At 48.3% G+C, this 22,352-nt stretch overlaps 1 protein-coding gene and 1 long non-coding RNA gene across 2 annotated transcripts; one reads left to right on the top strand and one right to left on the bottom strand.

Annotated features, from left to right (window-relative positions):
* The first annotated feature begins 2,715 nt into the window (after positions 1-2,715).
* Positions 2,716-3,933, top strand: LOC124678632. The gene is made up of 3 exons (XR_006994564.1): positions 2,716-2,850; positions 3,100-3,485; positions 3,659-3,933. It is a non-coding gene; the product is annotated as an uncharacterized LOC124678632 (long non-coding RNA).
* Positions 3,934-14,110: 10,177 nt separating this feature from the next.
* LOC124674016 (thioredoxin H-type-like) lies at positions 14,111-15,878 on the bottom strand. Its single transcript, XM_047210054.1, has 3 exons — positions 15,714-15,878; positions 14,550-14,672; positions 14,111-14,475 (listed from the first exon to the last, which is right to left on the bottom strand). Exons 1-3 carry the CDS (start codon positions 15,801-15,803, stop codon positions 14,329-14,331), a joined length of 360 nt encoding a protein of 119 aa, XP_047066010.1. The 5' UTR covers positions 15,804-15,878; the 3' UTR covers positions 14,111-14,328.
* Between the last annotated feature and the right edge of the window lie 6,474 nt (positions 15,879-22,352).

Raw genomic sequence — 22,352 nt, 5'->3', positions numbered from 1 at the left:
CGTCAGTTAGGGCATCTCCAACCGCGCGACCCAAACGGACGCGCTGGGCCGTCCGTTTTGGGCCGTTTGCGTGGCCGAACGGACACCCGGACAGCGGCCCGCGTCCGCGTGTCCGTTGGGTCGCACGCTGCGCCCAACGCGCGGACGCAGCGCATTGGTAATAAAATAAAACAGAAATGAAAATAAAAAGGAAAAGAACAAAACATAAATTTAAACTAGTTGGTCATTAAACTTAGCCCTATTTTGGGCAAATTTTACACAAAAGAAAGCCCTATATGGCTTTAAACTAAAAAAAGCAAACCCTAGCCGGGGTTTGCGAGCTCGCGATGGCCGCCGGCGATACTACCCCGGTAGTACTCGTCATCTTCGGCGTCGATGACGACGACGCCGCCCGGCGGCGACGCGCTGCTCCGGCTCGACACGCCGGAGGGCACCGGGGACTCCGGCCGGGGGTCCCATCGCGCCCTTTCCCGGGCGGAGTGCGCGTTCGGCGGGCTCGCCGGCCTGCGCAGCCGTGCCCTCCGCGCGGACTCCTGTCGGAGCTGCTCCTCCGCTGCGTGGCCAGGCGCTCCTCCTCCGCCAGGCGCGCGGCCCGGCGCTCCTCCTCCCGGAGCGCCGCCTGACGCGTAGCGGCCTCCTCCTGACGGCGCGCCGGGTCGGAGGAAGGCCCACGCGTCCGCCCGGGCGTCCTCCCGGGCCTTCCGGCCGCCTCCCCGGCGCGGAGGTGCGCGGCGTCTCGGCGAGGAGCGGCCATTTGGCCGGCTCGTCGAGGTCTCGCTGCTCGCGGGACGCCGCGGCGCCGCCTGCAGCCTCCGGGTCGTTCTCCTCCTCCCGGGGCTGCGGCTGCGGCCGGGGCTGGGGCCGGGGCGCGCGGCTCGTTGATGTAGAGGCCGCCGGGCGGCGGCCAGCCCGCCTAGCGGCCGTGCTCGGCCGCGCGCGAGGCCGCGCCGTCGCGGATGTGAAGCACGTGCGCCGCCGCGCATCGTGCTCCACCTCGAACCACAAGTCCCGGTTGGGACTTGCGTCGCCGTACGCGGGGTCCTCGCCGGAGGTCCGCCGGCAGCCGAGCGCGGCGCCTCCGGATCTCGGCGTAGCGGGCGCGACCGACGCCGGGATGGGCGGCACCGGAACCCGATCCGGGCTCAGGTGCCGGCCGTGGGGAGGTGCACGTCCCCCACGGCATTGGGACGCCGGCGTCCCGGAACATCCGCGCCACCGCTACGGTGACGTAGATCCGGTCGCGTCCGGGCGTCGCCGGCGGCCCCATGGCGAACGGCGCCGGCGCGGCTGGCCGGCTGCTGCCGGCCTCGTGGTCGTTGGCGGATGGCGAGAACTCGCGCTTCGGGGCCATGGCGGCGCGGAAGCTTCGAGCTCGCGCGTGCGGCCGGAGTGGAAAGTGGGGACTGGATAGGGACAGTCCACTTCCCCGATCCACATTTAATAGGGACCGGGGCACCGACGAGTGGGCCAGCCACGCGGACAGGGCGGACACGCGAGGACGCCGCGTGCCATCCGCGGCCACGCAAACCCGGCCCAGATTTGGGCCGGGTTTGCGTCGTTCCGGACGCCGCGGCCGTCCGCTTTTGCGGTGCGTCCCCGCGTTGGGCCGGGTTTTTGTTCGGCTGGACCCATCCGGACGCGCGGGCGCGGGATGGGTCGCCCCGTTGGAGATGCCCTTAGGTTCCCCTGCTCCGCGTCGGCGGTCTGCTTCCGCACCCTAGCACACGCCTTTGCTTTCTCACAAGCTTTTGTTTCTTCACATATGCTTCGCCCTTTTTTCGGAGTTTCACTGTGTTCTCACGCTCAACAAATCTTGTAGTCCAGGTTCAATGGGTGAGCTATTGAGTTGGACAGTCATCTTCTTTCGTTCATTGTGTAGGAAACAGTCTCTCTCCCACACTTCCACAAGACTTGCAAGTGGAGGGTTTTTGGCTACGAAAGTTTTGGCCAAACCATATCTTCTCTTTCTAAATAGCTGACCCCATTTTGCTGGTCTGCTGTGAAGCCACGTCACCCTAATTAGCGACCCCTTCGCATTGACACACTCGGTTCCTCTCGCTTACTTTTTTCTCCTCTTTTCCGCCCCGTCTTCTCCGCAGGTCTGCATGTCCTCGGAGCCAACTGCCTCTCCACTTTTTGTCTCCTCCATTACGACCTCCCTCTTTACCCATCGCATTGATGGATTCATTCTTTTCTCTTCATCTTCTGCAAACAACAGTAACCGATGGAACAAATCTTCCTCTTCTCTCCCATAAAAGCACTAGACCTGCGTTGTCTCCATCATCCTCATCCCCACCATAAGCCGGGAGGCGGTGCCCCTGCTCGATATGAATCCCCGCCGGTGAGCTATCCCACTGAGGCTTTTGATTTATCATATTTTAAATCCACGGGACGGATTTGCTGGCCTGTGTCATCCATGCTCATCGCCAGGTTGAACGCGCGTGCTGAACTCAAGCCCTTGCAGGCGCCAACACTCCACTTCGTCCCGCGTGCCAATTCAGGATATCAGGTTAGTAGACGGATCGATGGAACTCATCCGTTGCTTGCCGACTCCGGGTTAAAAACCAGGACATCATGCTCGCGCCTCCATACATGGCCGCTCCCCATTTTAATTTCCTATTTTTTTCAATCCCTCACCATATGTTTGTCAATCTTTTAGGTTGTGCTCCGCCCGGCTCGAGAGTTCATCCATAAATCTCCCCGCTACCTGATTTGATTGGATTTTGGTTGGATTATACAAGCTGCTCGAGATCCACAAAATTCGTTGAGAAGCGGCCACCCGCATCTGAAATTCGTTGAGGAACACCACGGGTAGAGATCTGGAAAATTCGTGCTCTCCGAATCTCCAAAGTAAGAGTAGCTCTCTGCATTCATAATAAAATTTCGGTCCCTCATTTGTGTTCATGTTCATCTTCTAATCCACCTCCATCTTCTTGCCACTTTCTGCAATCATGTTACTTTCTTGCTGTGTGATAAAATTCCCACGCGAACTGACATCCATGCCCTGGATTTTTATGCATCAATCATATGTGTATTGTTTAACTGATGATCTTCTAATGTACGATGACTCACAGTTTTAAGCCGCTGTTGTCATGGCAGCATATTATATTTTCATCAGGATCGCTGCCACCATAAGGAACTTTTTTCCGACAGTCTCGTGGTTCATACAAACCTCGATTGGGCTGCCATTTATAGTGGGATAAAAGGTCCTCCAAATTATGCTAGCTGAATAACTTCTGTCAACAGCATACAATTGGTGCTCTAAGCACATGCTTTGTATTCTTCTTGCAGGTTAATATTACAAGTGCATTAGAAAAAGAAGTATTCTGCGTTGATTTTTGTACCATTGCTCCGGGTTGTGTTACAAAATGTATGAATGTATTCGCTCAATACACAATCTTGGCCATGAGTCACAAGAAGGTTCTTCATGTCTGCATTCTTGCTCAGCTATGTGCAATTACCAACTACTGAGCATATCTTTTGAGGTCTGAATCAAGTTTGATTGACCTTGGCTACTTCTATGAATATGTAGACATTATTTACCCACAGCACTAGCACTACAATCGTGATGCTATCCACTTTTTATTCAATTTAGTATATTGCAAGATGCCCTCTTTATCTTCCAATTCAGTCAGGTGATGTTGTACCATATAGGAAGACTGCAGAGAAGTCTGTCTTCAGTTCTTTACCAAGGAATGCAGAGAAGTCAGTCTTCTGTTCTTTACCAAGGAATGGGAAGAAGACATTTTCATATAATACTACTGCCAACCACATTGGATCTATGGTCAGTCCATTGTATGTTATAGTATACTGATGTTATCTTCAGCCATTTCTTCATTGTTGGAATAATGAATCTGTTTAATTTACTTATCGTCTTACATGAGACAGCTTTTAGGGCGGTGCATACATCCAGCGAGTGTTCAAATGCATAAGTTTATTTAGCAAGTGCTTAATCTATTATACGTACTACCTGTACGAGGTGTCTTATCGTCATTGCTTTACCCCTTCAAATATATAGTTATATTTTCTCATTCACTAATACCCATCACTTTGTGTGAATTTTCTGATGTCACCTTTACATAAGACATGCCATGGTTAAGGCGTTATATTTCTGCCTTGGTGCATGGACAGATAATAGTTTGGTTTTATTTTTGGGGTGACAAGCTCTAATCAATACTTCTCCTTTGTTTCAGATGATAGTAAAAAAAGAAGAATACTCTGTCTTCATTCCTGATGCCGCCAAGTCATCAATAAGGAAATGCCAGATTGATGGGCTTCATTGGTCAATAGTGAAGTTAAGTGACAGTATGGACGATCAATATACTTTAGATTTCCTTTTTCCCCATTACATTGGTTCTTTTCTATTTGTTGTCATACATATTGACACCACTTGAATCAATGATATACTGAAATTGTTCCCGTCATTTGACAAGGTTTGTACTGAGTTTTGAAAACGACATTGTATTCAATAATTTGAGCAATTGAGAGCTATCATTCATGTCAATTATATTTTATAATTGTTGTGAGAGATCAATGGGAATGGTTTTTTTGTTATATATTATTACTATATCTTTGTAAAATGCATCTAATTGTTAATAAACTATATCTTTGGCGCATTGATGTCCCGCAGCAATGCGCGGGGTATCATCTAGTATACACAGAGGGTTAGGCCACAATTAGTCCCCCTCCATCCGCACCGGTTTATTAGGCTTTGACGTGTCATCAAAGAATTAAATATTAATTTAGTTACCAAAATATGCAATATATATGTCATAAACATTATATACTATTGGATTCATATATTAGCGCCGCTGGACGCAATTTTGGCCAAACAGATGCCACCCGGACCATTTCGAACCTATGGCTGGCATGTGGTAGGGCTTTTGGAGATGCTTTTAAAATCTATTCGAACAAGAATATGTCCTTCTGTGATGGTACCAAGGGCTTCTTAGTGTTGGACTGGGGTTAGACAAAGATTTCAAAATAGGCACCTTTTTTGAACAAGGGTCCGTCCGGAAGGACCAACAACTTCCATTAAAAAACAGTGGTGGATGTACAACTTACATAAAGGGACTTCATAAAAATTACAAACAAATCCTTGCATTTTGCAATAAAGCACTTTGTTAGTTTCCTGGAAAAGCGGTCGAGGATAGCTCCTACACCACCACCGCTGACTAGCTCGCCGCATCCAACCTCTACACCGTTGGGGACGAAACCACTTGGCGTGGAGAGGCGAGAGCTAACTACGACGAAGTTGAATGGCATGCGTAATGGCTTGAGAGCCTGGGGTTGTCGATGTCCTTCATGCGCTGGCCGGATAAGACTATGACCATCATGCGAGGTGGGAGGGGTCGCCGTACGATTCCACAGATCGACGATGGGGTCGTCGCCGTGATGAATATCTCGAGTGAAGATCCACTTCTCCCCTGCTGACGGGGGGGGTGATCTCAGCAATGTCCATGGCTATGGACTTCGGTTTCAGGGAAAGAGGAGAGAGGGCGATTTCGTTGGCTTATCAGACAAACAAGTTGGTCTGATCTTATTAGTTTGATGCTCAAAGTCACCGAGTTCTTGGAAAAAAAATCTCGGGTTACAACGATGTGCCACGAATAAATGTAACACGTGCCCTCCCCGTTGGCTCCTCTCAACCTTTATATGGGATCCCAGGTCGCAGTGTCCAATCCGAGTCAGCTATAGATGGGCATATACCAATATTGGCTACTTGATGGATTTAGACTTGTTCTTCACGTCAAGTTCCTGGGCTGGAGATGCTTCTAGATCTTGTTTCATTATGGTCTTTACAGGCTCCTTTCTGGATCTGTGTCAGGGACGCCAAAGATGCGGACTGAGTAAGTCATCCCCATGTCACCTACCGCAGATCTGCTACGCAACTCGCACGTGCAAGGATCTCCTTGTCTTCCTCGTCTCCACGACTAGCTTGGAGAGGAGATCAAGCCCATGGAAAGTGGCCTCAGACCTGCTCCGAACCTCGAGCTTATTTTTCATGGAGGGTGGAGCGACACCGCAACTCATCTCCGCCTCGGCCTCTAGAGCTCTGTAAGGAGAAGCAACACCACCACCAGCCACCGAGCGCCGCCCATAAGCCTCGGCCCTAGATCTAGATCTCCATCGGCATGTCGCTAGAGTGGGACACAACCCAAACCCTGGACCTAAACAACCTACTAGTCCGGCCTCCTCTCCTCCGTTGTCTCTAGTCGGTTAAGCCACCGGAAAAGAGGGGAGAGGAGTCGGGAGCCATTGGTGGACTCTCAAGTGGAGAGGATAGGAGAGAGGCGGCGCAAAGAGATGTCTCAACCCTAAAAATCGGTACAATTAGCCGCGGCTTTCATGGTTTCAGCGTTTCTTCCCAAGTGGGACTGTAGCAAAACACAAGCGACAAATCCTCCTTTGAAAAGAATCCTTGCGGAATCGTTATTTCAGGAAAATGTGAAGTCCACAAGCCATGCCAAGATGCCATTGCTATCGCGCTACAACCTGTAGTACACAACTACGTACTCTTTTTTTTTCCTTAACGGAAACACACAACTACTTGCGGCTTTGCTTCAAGGAAGGAGCTTTTCGCCAGGTGCGCCCTCACCAGGATCAAGCCTGGGTTCTTGCAAGGAACCTAGTGTGCACTTGCGCTGTGATCTCTGGCAAATTATGCGGCGACGTTCGACTTGCGGCTCCCGTTCACGCATTTAGCCTTCGCCTACCTACCGTTGGTTCCGCTAATTCGCTCTGAACCGTCGTTGCCTCGAGGCCGCTCCTCCGTCCATGCTACTACTCCTACAGCCAACTGCCTACTGACTTTCAGAGCTTTGACCATTTGCTTTGATTCGACCGGACGAATTCTACGGAGATCTCTCACTTCGGCTCCTTGTCTCACTGCCGCGTGCTGCTATGATAGTTTTGAAGGTGTGATTGGTTCTAAGTCTACTGAATAATTTAGTTTTTTTAGAATAACGCCACTATGGTGCAACTCACTATTACCAATTCACGAAGCAAATCTAGTGATTTGGAGTTGCTTTTCATAGTTGCAAAAAAAATTACTTGCAAGAGGAGGGGTGGATCAGTTTCCGTTGGGCGGGAAGGGCTCCATTTTTTTGGTTTTAGGTTGAAGGTTTGGTGGGGCAGCGCTCAGGTGGTGGCGGCGACGTCTTCTCCAATAAAGTCTCCCGAGCTTCAGCCCCATCTCGGCGACGATGTCGAGAAGTTTGTGTGAGTAGTGTGGTTCTCGAGGACCATTTCTGGCTGGGGATCTTCATCAATGGTTATTCCTTCTTTCTCATCTCTGGGATGGATGTAGTCTTCTTGACCCATTCAGCGACTTTTCATCCGCATCCAACAATGTTAGGCCGACTTAGGGAGGAGCGGCAGCAGCGGCGTGCCGTCCACATGGTCTAGAGGTTGAAGACGAAGGACATCTCAAGAATTTGGTTGTAGTTTTCCTTTTTGTTGAGATGCTTTGTACTGTTCGATGTTTCTCTTAATGACAAGGTCCTTTATTGCAAAAACAAATTCACTTGCAACTGAAAAATAATCTTAGTTGCAACCACATTTACAACTCGAATGCATGAATCGTGATGCAAATCCACCATTGCAGGAATCTACTAAGCACACCAAGAACTAGCAATTCCTTAGTTTTAAACACTAGACCACAGTCTCAGCAGAAAATTCCTAAACCGGGGACCCTTCCGGCACAGGTAAAAAACCTCAAAAATAAGCTAGAAGCCACGAAAAATACACAAGAGGTCTTGGTACTTCTGGACCCGAATTAAGGCGGGCCTTAAAATTCATATTTTTACTCCAAAATTATTATGGATCGTTCAAAGATCAAACTGTTCAGTATAAAAATTGATGCACCTCTCTCACGCTCTTTGTTGGCTTAAAGATCAAACTGTTAAGTATATATGCTATACATGTATCTGGTAAAAGTTGTACGTTGGTAGGTAAAATTTACTGTAAAACATGGGTTTTCTTTCATCCTAGAATGCTTGAAGAGCCGACATTCGGTCCAACAAGATAAAGCCTACAAAACTCTTTCATTTGCTCAGCTTTAATTAGCAATTTCCCAATTGATTGGAAGTTGCCTACATCAAATCGATACACGAAATTAGTTAGCTAGGTGGCGCTACTATTCTTTTAGAGCTCGAAGCCTACCGATAGGAGTGGGAAGTTGATATGTGGTTGTACACTCTTCAGACTGGTGCTGGAGCACGGAGCGGCGACGTGCTTGGACCTAGAGAGTGTGGTCGTTCCATGCAAGGCGAGACGCGGGCGGGCCGATGGACACATTGGCGGAGCCAGCAAGTGTTAGGATGGGGCATCTTCTTTGCACATATTTCGGTGAGAGAAAAAGAAAAATAAAAAAACCTAGCTCATATATACATGATCCCTAGACCCTAGTTACCGTGTGAATGAAATCACGGGAATGATGTGCATTTGATCTTTTGGATGCTAAATCCATCTCATAATTTTTTTTTTGAATAGAAAGAAAATTTTATTACTTAAGCACATTTTACATAGAGTAGCGTGAAGGGAGCCACGCTATTTGCAGAGAAGATGTCCTGAGTTGGACATTGACCTGACTCAGAGCATATACACCTGGTGGAAACAACATTTGTTTGAATTCTAGTTGCTAATCTAGCCTGATGATGTGCTTTAACATAGTAGCTTCTCTGCAAATGAGTAATCCTCCTAGGTTGGAAGGAAGAGCTTGCTTGAATAACTGCAATGGGTGGCCTGATTGTCCAATGTCCTGGAGCCGTGACGATATTTGTTGTAGCAGCTGCAGACGCCAAGATAGAGCTATCGGTATAGAAGTGTGGTTGCTGTAACTGAAGTATTTCAGCAAGCTTAGTGGCCAGCAAAAGGGCAAAAGCTTCTGCCTGCAAAGGTGAAGACGCCGAGGGGACCTGGCCGATATGTATAGCTGATTGCAATGTCCAATGTGCTCTGTTTTGATGAATATACCTATGCCTGCTTGAGCCGTTCGGGCGTCTTGCTGCAACTTCCAGGCTGCATCACAAAAAATGGTTACCCCTTCGAGATTGGAAGCAGTGTGTATTACATGCCCCGAAGAGCTGAGTTGTTGTAAGCTCGGTTTATCCGCAGAGGGTTTTGGTCCTTCAAGCTTCATACCCTGCATTATAGCATTTGAAACAACAAAAACATGGCCAGGGCTAGAATGTATCCTGTTAAAAAGACAATCATTTCTTGCCTTCCACAAACACCATAGGAAAGTGTATAAACTTTCTATATTGACCAGGGGATGCCCGGATGATAATAAAACTTGAATCATGTCAGGAATATTACTGTGCGAAGCAGCTAGGACTTCAGTTCTAAGATACCAAGGATGACAATACCAAGCTGCTTTGGAGAAAGGGCATAGGAAAAAAAAGGTGCATGTCATCTTCTACACAACCACATCTAGAACATTCAGGTTTAATATGCCTTGATAATCTCCTTGCCCGTTTACATGTGGCTAGCGCCTTACGAAGGAGTCTCCAAGTAAATGTTTGGACTCGAGGTGCCATCGTATTAGTTCGCCAAACCTGATTGAGCAAAGAGATAATCGGCTGGGATACTTCCTTGGGCTGCTGGTTAACAGGGAGTGAGAGATTATTGAAACAAAACTTGTAGGCGCTCTTAGGAGTACACTGGCCTGCAGGAGTTAATTTTCATACTGAAGTATCTCGCTCATTTGCATTTATGATCGGAGTTTGAAGAATGGCATTGGCATTATTAGGATCAAAAAGAGAACGAATCAATTCTGCATTCCAAGCCTTTTGGTTAGGTAACCATAAATCTTTGACAACAGCTGGGTATACAAAAGGTGGAGTTTGAATATTAAGATTATCATAAATGGTTTCCCATTCTTAGAACCAGGGGGTGCTCTAGATTGAACTATTTCCATCAAAGATTTGATAAAAAGCTGCTGAAGTTAAAAGAGGTTTTACCTTGAGTATAGCAGTCCAAATGCAGATTTGGGCTTATCTGGTTTGGCTCTCCAGATGGAAGTGTCATGATGGTATTTTGCTTTGAGTATCAAGGCTAGTTGACTACGAGGCTCTTTTGCTAATCTCCAGGCCGCCGAGAGAATAAGACTTTGGTTCATTGTCTGCAAATCCTAACGCCTAGTCCTCCAATTTTCTTTTCTATGCAGATGTCTGCCCGCCCTTAGGCACAAGTTTTTTGTCGTAGCCTCATCTTTGACTCCTATCCACCAAAAATTCCTAATGATAGCCGTGAGCTTTGAAAGAAATTTCTTGGAGAAAAGAATGTTAGACATATAATAGACAGGTATAGAGGCGAAGACAGATTTTATAAGGATAAACCTAGCAGCATGTGAGAGTCTATTAGCTTTGTAGGCGGTTAATTTTTGTTTAAATTTGTCATGAACAAAGTTGTAAGCAACGGATCTATCTTTCGCTGGAAGAATAAGAGGATGGCCAAGGTGAGTAGTAGTGTTATCCATGTCTGGAACCTGAAAGATCTATTTGAGGTCATGCTTCACCTGCAAAGGTACACTTTTGCTGAATAAAATGGCAGATTTATTCCAATTTGGACTTGACCAGAGGCTTGACAAAATTGATTCAAAATGTTGGAGATTGTTAAAGCTTCCTGCACATTAGCCTTTCCACAAACCAATCCATCTCATAATTCAAACTCGGATCCCACCGTTGTTGTTTTTTTCCACACGAACGTTTCGCTGGTTGCGGCCTCGCCCAGATGAAGCCTCCTGGTCTTGGGTCGTACCGACGAACCTAACGTGCTTTGCATTGCACTCGCGCAGCGGCATGTCTGACTTCTGAGCTCTGAGGTCTACTTTATTTCATGCTAGCGTCCTGCACGTACACACGTGTCGACTTATTGCCCCGTTCATACATGCTGTACAACCACTACTGCCATTTCTGGGCTCTCGTCTGATCTGGTCCGTCCACCAGCAACACGCCACTATGCTTTAATAAAATAAAAGTCGCAGGCTCTCACATTTCGCTTTCGGTCCAACACATGCCTGCTATCGCTTCAGTTTAAGATGCCCAAGATATTGAGAAATTCAATTCGGCTCCCGGGTGCGTATGCTCCCTCTACCAAAAAACCTTATTTCGAAGTGTCAAAAAAAATTGACAAAAAATTCGACATGTACATCTTCATAATATATGTGCGTTCGTCAAGTTTCAAGAAAAACCAACATTTTTTGTGGACTATGTAAAAAAGAGAAATTTTATCTTGTAAAAAACAGTATTTCTAACACTGAGTTTTGTCTTTTTTACACACGTCACATAACAAGTCGATTTTTTATGAAACAACTTTGTAAGCGTGTAGCACGTGAATATGTACGTGCGAATTTTTCGTTTCAATTTTTTTGAAATTCAAAATGTGTGTAAGATGCATTTTAAACTAAAGGGAGCATATGCTCCCATGTTCCAAAACATCACTCCCGGTTTTACTTTTTTGAACTGCCCAAGATATTGTTTTACAGTACTGATCCTACTTTTTTTTTTTTGAGGTAAAGGAGTACTGATCCTACTTACTAGCAAGCAGCTGGCGATAACCTTGTTATTTTTGTATTTATATAATACTAATTAGCTGTTACAGATCATGCTAGTAGTTTCTCGATCTCCAGCTTTGACATTCTTAAAATAAACACGACGGATTCCCTTAGCCTGTTTCCGACGTTGTCAACTTTGCCCCGATCGAGCTCACAACTTGTCGTCTCTGCGACCCACCTCCCAGCTTCTTTCGTCGGTGCTACTGGTTCCACGGCCGCCCCAATCACACCTTTGATTCAGCCTTGAGGTGAGATGGAGTATGAAACAGCTATTTAGAAAAGGTTTTTCGTCTTTTCTTTTGGCAGGACTAATTAAGTGCAATCCTGGCAATGCAATCAGAGAGAGGAACCGGTTGAATTCAACAGAGCTCTCCTGAAAATGCAAGGAAACAAGATGAAATTAGTGTTGCCAAATGTTTACGGTCCACAGTTAGCAAGGAACAACTCGACCCGAACAGCATCTCTGCCACAAGATTGGCAGCAGCATATTGCTTAGCGGTACTAACATTCGGACAAAATTAGTCAGATCCAAACTCCAAATCGCTTGTAGTAGTAGTAATCATCAGGAATTTGATAAACAACCTGTGCAACACATCTGAAATTCAGCCTCAGTTCAGTCTCAATTGTTCAACTCTAGACTGAACCGACACAAAGTTCAGTCATAACTCATAACCAAGCCAAGCCGACGGCAGTGGTGACTAGTGACTACGACCCCAGGTGATAACCGATATAGCTCTTACCTCGGATGCAGAACCGATAAGGCTAACGATCATGCCTAGGGTGTCGTCTTTCCTCCCACAGTGCAACCATTGCCGGTCCCGAGTTACATCACCATCATTGATAAACATGAAATTTGGCATTGCCTGTACATTCTATGTTCCAGGCTTTCAGCAACATCATGTCGAATAAGGAAACGAATTAGTTCAGTATCATAGGAGAAACCTGTTCTGCAGCAATGTAGCACCGTGTTTACATTCAGATCGCAACATCCACCTTCAGGAAGATGGCAGACGGGGGCGATGACACGGCAAGGTCGCACCATGAAGTACTTAAGTCATACTACCTCCGTTTCAAGGAATAAGGAGCACGTATGATAGGTTTAAAATTTCCGCCCCCTTGTTGGAGATGACCACCATATGGCGTAGGGGGCCGACGTAAATTTCAGCCGGGGAGGGGGTGGAAATGAAAAATACTTCCAACCCTCCATAGTGTGCCAACCTTCTGTTCGGGGGTGGATGAAGGGCCGGAAATTTGACCCTCTAGCACTTTGGATGGTCCGGCCCCACTTTTCTTCAGGGAAACTTCTGCGCCTGATCCGGGGCACTTGGGTGAGGGGGGCAGATGGTGAACTTTGAAAAAAGGTGGATCATATATAATCCGTAGTGCTAAAAATGAATCCCACACAGTTGAGCACACACAGTAAAATTCGTTCTGTGTGTTGTTAACAAACACATAGAGATAGAGCTTGCTCTTTCAATAATGGCATTTATTGTTTCCTATGAAGTTCATGAATGCTACATGAACAACGACTACCTCCTCCATGGTATAACCTCTAGACATGAATATCATTTGAGTTGATCAAATATCCTTGTGGGTCATTATTTTTATACGCTTAGTACCAACTTTATGCGTGAAAATCTTAAAGCTAACGTTCAAACATGAGAGTGGATTTGTTGATCTAGACATGGATTTGGTTGATCCAGATCTTACATCCAATCCCGTCTAATCCTATTTCCTTCATCACTTCTAATCCATGTCTTGAAGAACATGTTCGTTCAGACCTTTCGCGGCCCTTGGCTCGCTCTCAGCTTAAGTTGTAGAAATTTTTCCACTGCTTGGATGAGGGTGAATTTAATCCAAAACGAGAAAGTTCAATTGGACGGGATTAATCGGGCTAATAATACCGGCCAGTAGCAACCGAAGACTGCGAATTTTCCGGGCTGGAAAAATTAACTCGCCAGGCTAGAGATCCAGGATCGGCTGTTGCTAAATCATAGCTTCTTAATTGCTTCTCTGACCACCAGCACAACCATACCTTTCAGGGTTTCACCAATACCAGGAGTTCCATCTTTAAAAAAAAAACACCAGGAGTTCTACCTTTCCCAATATGGCACAACAAGGATACTTACGTGCTGTTAGTGTATGTCAGTCAGGAGAGATAGACGGGCTGAGACTCTTCACGTAGTTTTGTTAGCAACTACGTCTGCTACTACCATGGGCCACAACATCAGTGGGCTTGTTGTTATGGGGATGGGCCAGCAGCATCGGAGAAGTGCTATAAAGTTTAAGCAGCCAACAGCAAAGAATTCCTTGGAAGCAGCCCTAGGATAGCAATAATCCTAGCTGTAAATTTTGATTCATACAAACTCTAGATGCCCACAATTCGGCAAAGACTCCTACAGCAGGACAGATAGTATTCAGCAAGCTCTGGCCTCTGGCTCGTCAATCCTACAGTCAAACAGATCGAATTCAACAAGTTCTCATGAAAAGAGAAAGAAATCGTCAGAACTTGTGTCACCAGAAGTAAACACCAAGGAACAACTTATGCGCACATGACAAACAGCATTGTATTACTTTGTGGTACTAACATTCAGACATAACAGTCAGATTCTTACTTCCCAGTAAGCGAAGTAGAGCGAACACAAGGAATTTCAAATCTTACGGCACACATATCTTAAGTCCTTAACTCTAAATAAATCAACACGATGTCCAGTCACACCCAAGACAAGCGGACAATGATGTTGTGCTTGCCCTTATTGATAAACAGTTTCTTAGGCAGACGCAGGCGCGGTAGTGAGTTCCAGGAGCTTCTTATGGATTTCGTCCTTCCTGCCACCAACAACGGTGTCAACCTTCTCACCGTCCTTGATGAAAAGGAAGGTGGGCATCGCCTCGACCTGGTATTTTTCAGCGACATCCTGTTGAACAAGGAAACCATATTAGTTCAGTGTCACAAGGGAGACCTGTCGGACGTTTATGGTACTGTCCATACCTTCAGCTCGTCAACATCCACCTTGAGGAAGATGGCACCAGGGAACCTCTTGGCGTACTCAGCGAACACTGGGGCGATGACACGGCAAGGTCCGCACCATGAAGCAGTGAAGTCAATGATCACCTGTAGAGACAAACGAGTGCAGAACATCCATAGTAAGGTTGGGGAAAATGACACAAGTATCTAGTAGGTCAATAGTACGGAAGAAAATTACAAGAAACTATGACAGCTCCAGTGCCATGGCAGCAAGTACCATTCGGTAGATAACTAAGCATGTGACAAGAAAACGAGAACCACAGGTTGATCTAATTGAATAGACATCATATCTGGCTACAAACTATTCTCTGGTAACATCTGGGTACTGTCAGAAAGAGCAAATTCCCATGCCGAAACAAAATCAGGGTCAGTTCGACAGACCTGAATTATTCACAACAATTCCAAATTATTGGCATACGGAAGGCCAGAATCTCATGAACATTTCAGCATCATTTCCTAACAAAACCAAAAAGGACAACCTCCGTTCCAAAGTTTCGCAATTTAGAGATGTATCTAGACATGTTTTAGTTGTAGATTCATCCATATATTTGTGACGCTTATTTTGGAACGTATCTCAGATTGCATACAAAAGTATTGGCATTCTCAGAAGACAAGGAACGCTGATTTCTACCACCTTTAGAACAAGCAAAATCTGCAGCATGCTATTGTATCAAAGCTTCAGAACCCATGGCAATATCAACGGTGACTACACAAATCGTCAAGAGATTACATCAACTATGCCTACAAGGCATACAACAAATTCGTCAAAGGTCAATAATCAGACGTTGACCATTCGTTGACGCCTTATAAGCCCAGGTCAAATCAGCAAAATCATGGGCATGACACCCAGATACACAGTACAAAGCTACGGATCAGGGAAGGGATGTTCTCCACCAGCATGTAATCACGGTTCCAATCGGGCAACCCATGAGAATCGAGATGATAGCTACACGCCTACCAACAAAAAAATAGGAAATCGGGCACAACGGAAAATCATCCGGCCGAATTTCACAAATATTGCGTTGTTGTCGCCACGGATCGGGGATAACCTAGCACCCCCGAATCAGTAGAAATTAACGGGAAACAACAAAGAGAGATGGGATCGGGGAATCGATCGCGTGCGCGTACCAGCTTGCCGGACTCCTTGCCCTTGGCGAAGTTGGAGTCGAATTCCTCCTTGGTGTGGCACGCGATCACGCATCCCTCCTCGGCCGCCATTCCTCCTTGCTTGCTTGATGATGAGATCGAAGGTGCTTGATTTTCTCTTGGGGATCGATCTGCTAGATTTGTGCTCTCCTCGGCGCAGGTGGGACGGATTTATAGAGAAGGAGCGTGGGAGCGAAATTACGGCGGTGCCCTCGGGACGGGAGGTGTCGTGTTCCAATCCGCTGACCGCGTAGACGGACGACGACGTCACGGCGCTCGTCTCCGACCAGGCTCGGACGCGTCCTTCCCGAATGTTCCGCCGCCGTGTTCCAGGAAATACACGGAGCGTCGGTCGGCACGTAACCTACCTCCGTCTCCCGTGGTGTTGAACAACCTCCACTCTTTCCCACGGTGCTTTGTTTTTGTTCAGAATGAACAACATACTGATGTGATGTACTAGTACGATAGTTGTGTATCTCAAATCGTCTGCATAATTGTTTGGTGAAAACAGAACGGAACATATGTTGTCATCGTTGCGACATGCAAGGTCATGCTCAGCTTGGATAGAAAGATGCTTTCAAGTGGAAAAAGGAATATAAATTGTGGAAGTATCATCTTGCTGACCTTTTGCTAGCAAGGGAGAGTATAGAGCGCGGAAATGTGTTTTGGCTCCCGGGACTACCTGCTCCCGCTTCATGGACCAGTCACGCCCTGCCACCAGGAAACTAATCTGCGTATAGCTTCAGGTATTGGTCTCAGTATATAGATTATTGAACAGTGTACTATGGCCCACCAGGCTCTATATTGAGTATGATCCATTCCTGTCAATATTGACGGTACAGATGGTGGGCCACGTCCTAGACCAATGCCATCGTCCTGGACCGCCGGTCATGTCGGCCCAACGGCACTCTGACGGGTACGACGTGTAATCAAAGACCTGTCGATCTCTATTTCTCCAAAGTTTCACCCAGCTGAGTCTTCATCTCCAATCCTGTCAGCTGGATCCAGTTGGAGCGCTCATGAACGAACCAAGCCTTGCATATTAGTCACGCCAAAACGAATAGTTATTCGATGTTCCAAACCAAGCATTAATAACAGTCCAAACTCCCATAGTCCACGGATCCACCGCCGATTGCTCGACGCACATAGTCTACTCGTCGAGCGATCCCCGGTGGCCGTCCCAAGCAACCACATCTTATCCGTCTTCTCGTCGGACAAGCCAGCCGTGGCCGTTGTTCTCGTTGGACTAAGGCTAGTCATAGTGAGAGTAACTTGGATCAAGAATACGTGCGATATGTTACTTAGTCTAAGTTACTACCTTCATAGTGGGTAGAAACTTATATGTGGTATCATGCATTGTGTCATTTATTATGTTGTAGACTCATCTTATTTTGGGGTGTGTGATGTTATGGTAACATAGCTAGTTACTACCTCACTCTCTTTCTTCATTCATTGTTATGCCATGTCACCAAAATACATTGGGTTGTGTGATGTTACTAGCTATGTTACTCCCACTATGAGCAGTCTAAGCAGCCGCGTTCCATTCCGTCACTGACGCCTCCCAAACTGGTGAGGCCCCTCTCGCACGCCAGTCTGTTTCCATGTTCGATGTCATACACAACACCCATGAGTTATGCTCACCACGTCGATGTCTCAATCATAGGCAGACCCAAGAAAATTTTGAAGACTGGGCAAACAAGCTTAGTGTGCTAAATTTTTATCAAATACATATGAAATTTGGGTGAAAATAGGCTTGCCGGCCGGCCGGAAGCCTGGGCGGCTGCCCGGAAAGGGGATGCTAGATCCGCCTATGGTCTCAATGAAGAAGACTTCACCACATTGGAGCTTCACGGGCGGTGTTGCCCACACTCAAGACCAATGCCAACGCCATATAGAGTTCGTAGTTGTCGGGAGGAGGGTCGTTAGAGCATCTCTAGCAGACCCCCCATCCGACCCGTATCCGCATAATAACCGCCGATTTCCGGTTCGGAGAGAAAAAAGAGCCCGTTTAGATTCCGCATCGAACCCCCCATTTTCAAAAAAAAATCCGGACCGCCCCGATTCGCGCCGCGCGATCCCCAAGTTCCCGGGTCGGATGGGCTTTGCGAGGCAGGCCTCCATCCATTTCCCCCTTTGGCGCGAAGGAAGTTTCAGCTCCCCCCTTTTTCGCTTCCGTTCCACCCGCCGCTCCCGATTTCGCCGCCCCCGCCCATCTCCAGCCACTGGAGCCCCCGCGTCTGCCCCCGACATGGACGCAGTCGCCCCTCCGCCGCTCCCGGGCAAGGCCGTACCGCGCGGACCAGATGCAGCGATCGCATCTGGATCTAGTGCCGCCGCGGAAGCCACCACCGATTCCGTCGTGGTCACCCTGCCTCTCGCTGCTGCTGCCGGAAAGCGGAAGCGGCTGGGCCAACACGTCGTCCCCGCACCTCCTACTGGCCAGGCGCTCCCCGCTGCAGTTGCCCCTGCCATCCCGGCCAAGCGGGTAAAGCGGCCGAGCAGCAAGGTGGTGGCCGCGGCGCCGACGCCGAAGAATCCGGCTCCAAAGAAGGCTACGAAGAAGCCATCGGCGGCAAAGATGGCGTCGCTGACTGCCTTGACAGCGGCGTTGGTGCCTACACCGCCAGATCCGGCCAATGCACGCAAGGTGGTCGATGAAAGTCCCGCGGTTGATGACGCGCCGGAGAGGCCGCTTCATTGTTTCTCAAGATCGATGTGATGGTCAAATCCAAAGAGGCGTTGATGATCGAGACTTTGGCGCGAAGAAGGAGATGATGAACACGAAGGCAAGGGAGAAAGAGGCAAAGTGGGCGACACTCCTGGAGGATGCAAAGCGCAAGGCCGACATTGCGGAGAAGAGAGTACGCGCGGAGGAGCACCGTGTCATGGCCGAGCTCATCGCGGCGGAGAATGCCACTATGCTGATGAACCCGACCGCCATGGATGAGGAGACCCTTGAGTGGTGGAAGCTCACGAAGACGCAAATCTTGGCGCGGAGGAGGGAAGCTGCACGTGCTGCCATGGCTGCCGCGATGACTGACGGAGGTGGTGATGCTACGGCGAGCGGCGGCGGCCATGTCGATGCGCCAACAAACGACGGTGAGCGTGATCACTTCCCTCTTCATGATGTGATGTTCGATCATTTTTTGGTGCCGTGTTTCATGTATGATTGAGTACTTTGAACAATCTATTTTGCATGATTATGTTGTTGCATTTAAGAATTATCGAATAATTCGGATAAACCCTGTGTTTGCGATTTTTGGTTGCGGGCCGAAAAACGGATGCAGTCTAGACGCGTCAAACGAATATGCTGTTATGCGGGCTACGTTTGGCTCGTTGAACTGTACGACCGTTTTTTGATTTTCAAAACGCGTTTAAGGTGGTCTAGATAGATGGATATAGAATTTACGGTTTTGAGGATCTGCTAGAGATGCTCTCGAGAACATTATCAAAGCCGTGTTGGAGCTCGTCGGGTAAAGTCTAGATTGTCATTAGTAAGAATCAAGATCGGTATGAACGTCAACACGTCGTACATCTCGTCTGTCATCGTGACCGCCGTGTACGTACGTCATGCTGGTGGCACACAATGGTCATTGCCTAGCCTCGTAGGCCATCTACGATTCTACACCAACACAGGCCGGCGCTCTAGCTACACAGAATAATCGAAGGTAATCGTACATTCATGCTTAGACATGCACGGATGGCTCTTTTTTTTTTTGAAAGGTAGACAAAAGCTTTGTCCAATCTATTAATTAAGAAAATAATGCTAAATTTATTAACGAAAAACCGGGTAAAACCGATACAATATCACATGGGGACTAAACCCAAAGTCCACAAATTCTCAATCACCAAACTAGATCAACCAACTCTTCCAACCTATTATGGCCACAAACTCTCAAAACGAAGCTCACTACATACAACGGAAAGCTATTGAAAGATGGGATCATCCACCAAGCAGGAGGCGGAGAACACGTCTTCAAAGCCGAACGAGCAAAGGCCATCCGGCGCAAGGAGCGCCTAGGCTGGACAAGCACCCAAGGCGCCTCCTCCAGACCAGCATCGCCCGTCCCGGTATCGACCACGGCAGGATTAGCATCAGCGGTGGCGGCCGGTGTTGTAGGACTGGGTGCCAGCACAACCGCACATACACCCGACGCCAACCCAGACAGGCAACTTGACGATGTTGGGCGACTTTGCCACCGGCACAGACTCGGGGACCGGCAGCAGAGTGACTGAACCACCTTCCATGGGAGTAGCAGGGACGATGCATGGGCAAGGCGAAGGTGCAGCCGCCATCGCGGGCTTATGGGGACGTCGAGGATGAGCCAAACGGCCCCCAATAGGCAAGGTCGGCCTTGCGAGAGGCTAGGACGGCCGCGGCCAGCGCGGCGGCGGAGGTGGCCGGCTGAGCCGGAGTGACCGGCACTGTGGGAGCAGGGGAGGCCTCCAGAACCTTACCGGGGTGGACCGGAGGCTTCATGACGCGCCTGGCGGCAGGAGCAGCTGCGGTGGGCGGCGAGACACGTGCGGTCGCCGGCGCGGCCATGCTCAGGAAGCGGCAGCCACCGCCAACGCGTGAAGCAAGGTCGGATATTGGTGAGGATGGAAAGAGGAGGCACGGGGAAGACCGGATAACAAGCAAAAAGCAATGCTATTCTGTACCGTCGACCATGCATAAAGCAAAAAGCAATGCATTCACACATGCATGCATCCCACATGCGACAAGGGTTGAATTAATGCAGTCGTCTATAAATTTCATGTAGCATGCTGCATCCGTCAAATCTTTTCCTGGACCCCCGGTCCACCAAACTGATGTGCTGCGTGCCGTCACCTGTCGCTCCACCACTAGACGGCTGGACTTTTAATTTCAGGGCCCACCGTACACAGACAGCCTACAATGGGTCATCAATACTTTACTTTCTGCGATTCGTATCCAAATGAAAAATAGGCCAGGCACCAATCTGAACGATATGACCGGTGGTCCAGATATCATCCCACCAAAAGTGCCTCAACTATGCCAAAATTTGAATATATCTATCTACTAGATAACATCTAGATACATCTAAATTTTAATAAAATTGAGACACTCTACGGTGAAAGTTTTATCTTAAAACTAACATTGAAAGTAGTTCCCTACGGTGAAAGTTTTATCTTTAAACAAGATAATTGCTCATATATGTGAATAATTAGTTTTATATTTACTGATTTCTCTAAGTCATGCTCTATGAATAAAATTATAATCTCTCTAATCCAAACTAGTATGTAGGTACGTGCTATACGTCCAAGTTAAATTCATTTGGAGAAAGTTTTGGCATGAGTTTTGGAAGAAAGAAAAAGTAACAGGCAAGCTCTTGAAAATCAAACAGGTCAATCATTCATGCGTTGAAGCTTTTTGTTTGTATCTAAAACTATTGTGATTAATCAGCCTACTGGAGATTTCAATGCATTGTAGAAAAATAAATAAGCATTATGCACACAAAAATAAAGAACTCTCTAAAGGTCACGCTTTTGGTTGGAAGAATCATTTTATGGATGCAAACCGTGAGAGAAGCTATATACCCAGTATTCTCAGATTAACAATACGTACATACCAAATAAGTGTTATAATATTCTAACCACAGGTGGACATAAAATCGTCTCTTATCTATTCTCTATGCGAATAGAACATTATGTATCATGGAAGATATGTGAAACTATTTTAAGGACTAGGACAAATAGATAATGTCAATGGTCTTCTTCTAGATTTTTGATGCTTCTACAAGTCCAAACCACCGTTAGAATGGAGCATTGCGGCAAGCACAACATGCAGCAGCGGAAAAAATCTGATAGGGCCTGGACTTCTCTTGAACAAACTAAGGGGCCCATCCCGCGCCCGCGTGTCCGGATGGGTCCAGTCGGACAAAAAAGCGGCCCAACGTGGCGACGCACCGCAAATGCGGATGGCCGCAGCGTCCGGAACGACGCAAACCCGACCCAAATCTGGGCTAGATTTGCGTGGTCGCGGATGGCACGCGGCGTCCGGTCGCGTCCGGCCGCTTGGCTGCTCATCTCCCTTGGGCCCACCTGTCGGTGACAGGGGAGGCTTATTAAATGTGGACTGGATCTCCCTCCAGTCCACTCCCTTTCCACTGTACACTCCCCCAGCGCAACCGCCGCCATGGCCCCGAAGCGACGGTTCGCTCCCGGAGCCAACGACGAGGAGGCGAGCAGCAGCCGCCGTCCTCCGCCGGTGCTGCGGGCCGGAGGAAACCGCGGCGGCCTCCACATCGGAGAGGCCGCCCGCGGCGCGCGCGGCATTGGCGCAACCGCCGCCGCTGCTGCTCGAGCCGAAGCCGGAGTCCTCGGAGGAGGACCCCGACCTCCGCGCCGCTCTGCTCATCTCGGCGGCGAAGGAGGAAGCGAAATGGCCGCACCTCCAAGCGGCCATTCGCACCTCCGCGATGGAGGAAGAGGCCCGGCAGGCGGTGGAGGAAGCCGAGGCCTGGGAGTTGTACGCCCAGGCCCGCCAGGCGCGACGGGAGGAGGAGGAAGCGGCGTGGCGGCAGGAGGCCAGCCGCGCGGAGGAGGAGCGCCGCGAGGAGCTGATGCGGCAGGAGGCCAGGCGCCGCGCGGAGGAGGAGC

Source organism: Lolium rigidum, chromosome 7 (assembly GCF_022539505.1).
Source record: "Lolium rigidum isolate FL_2022 chromosome 7, APGP_CSIRO_Lrig_0.1, whole genome shotgun sequence".
Taxonomy (NCBI): Eukaryota; Viridiplantae; Streptophyta; class Magnoliopsida; order Poales; family Poaceae; genus Lolium; species Lolium rigidum.
Note: the sequence above shows the minus strand (reverse complement) of the source record. Positions and strands in the feature narration are given on the sequence as shown.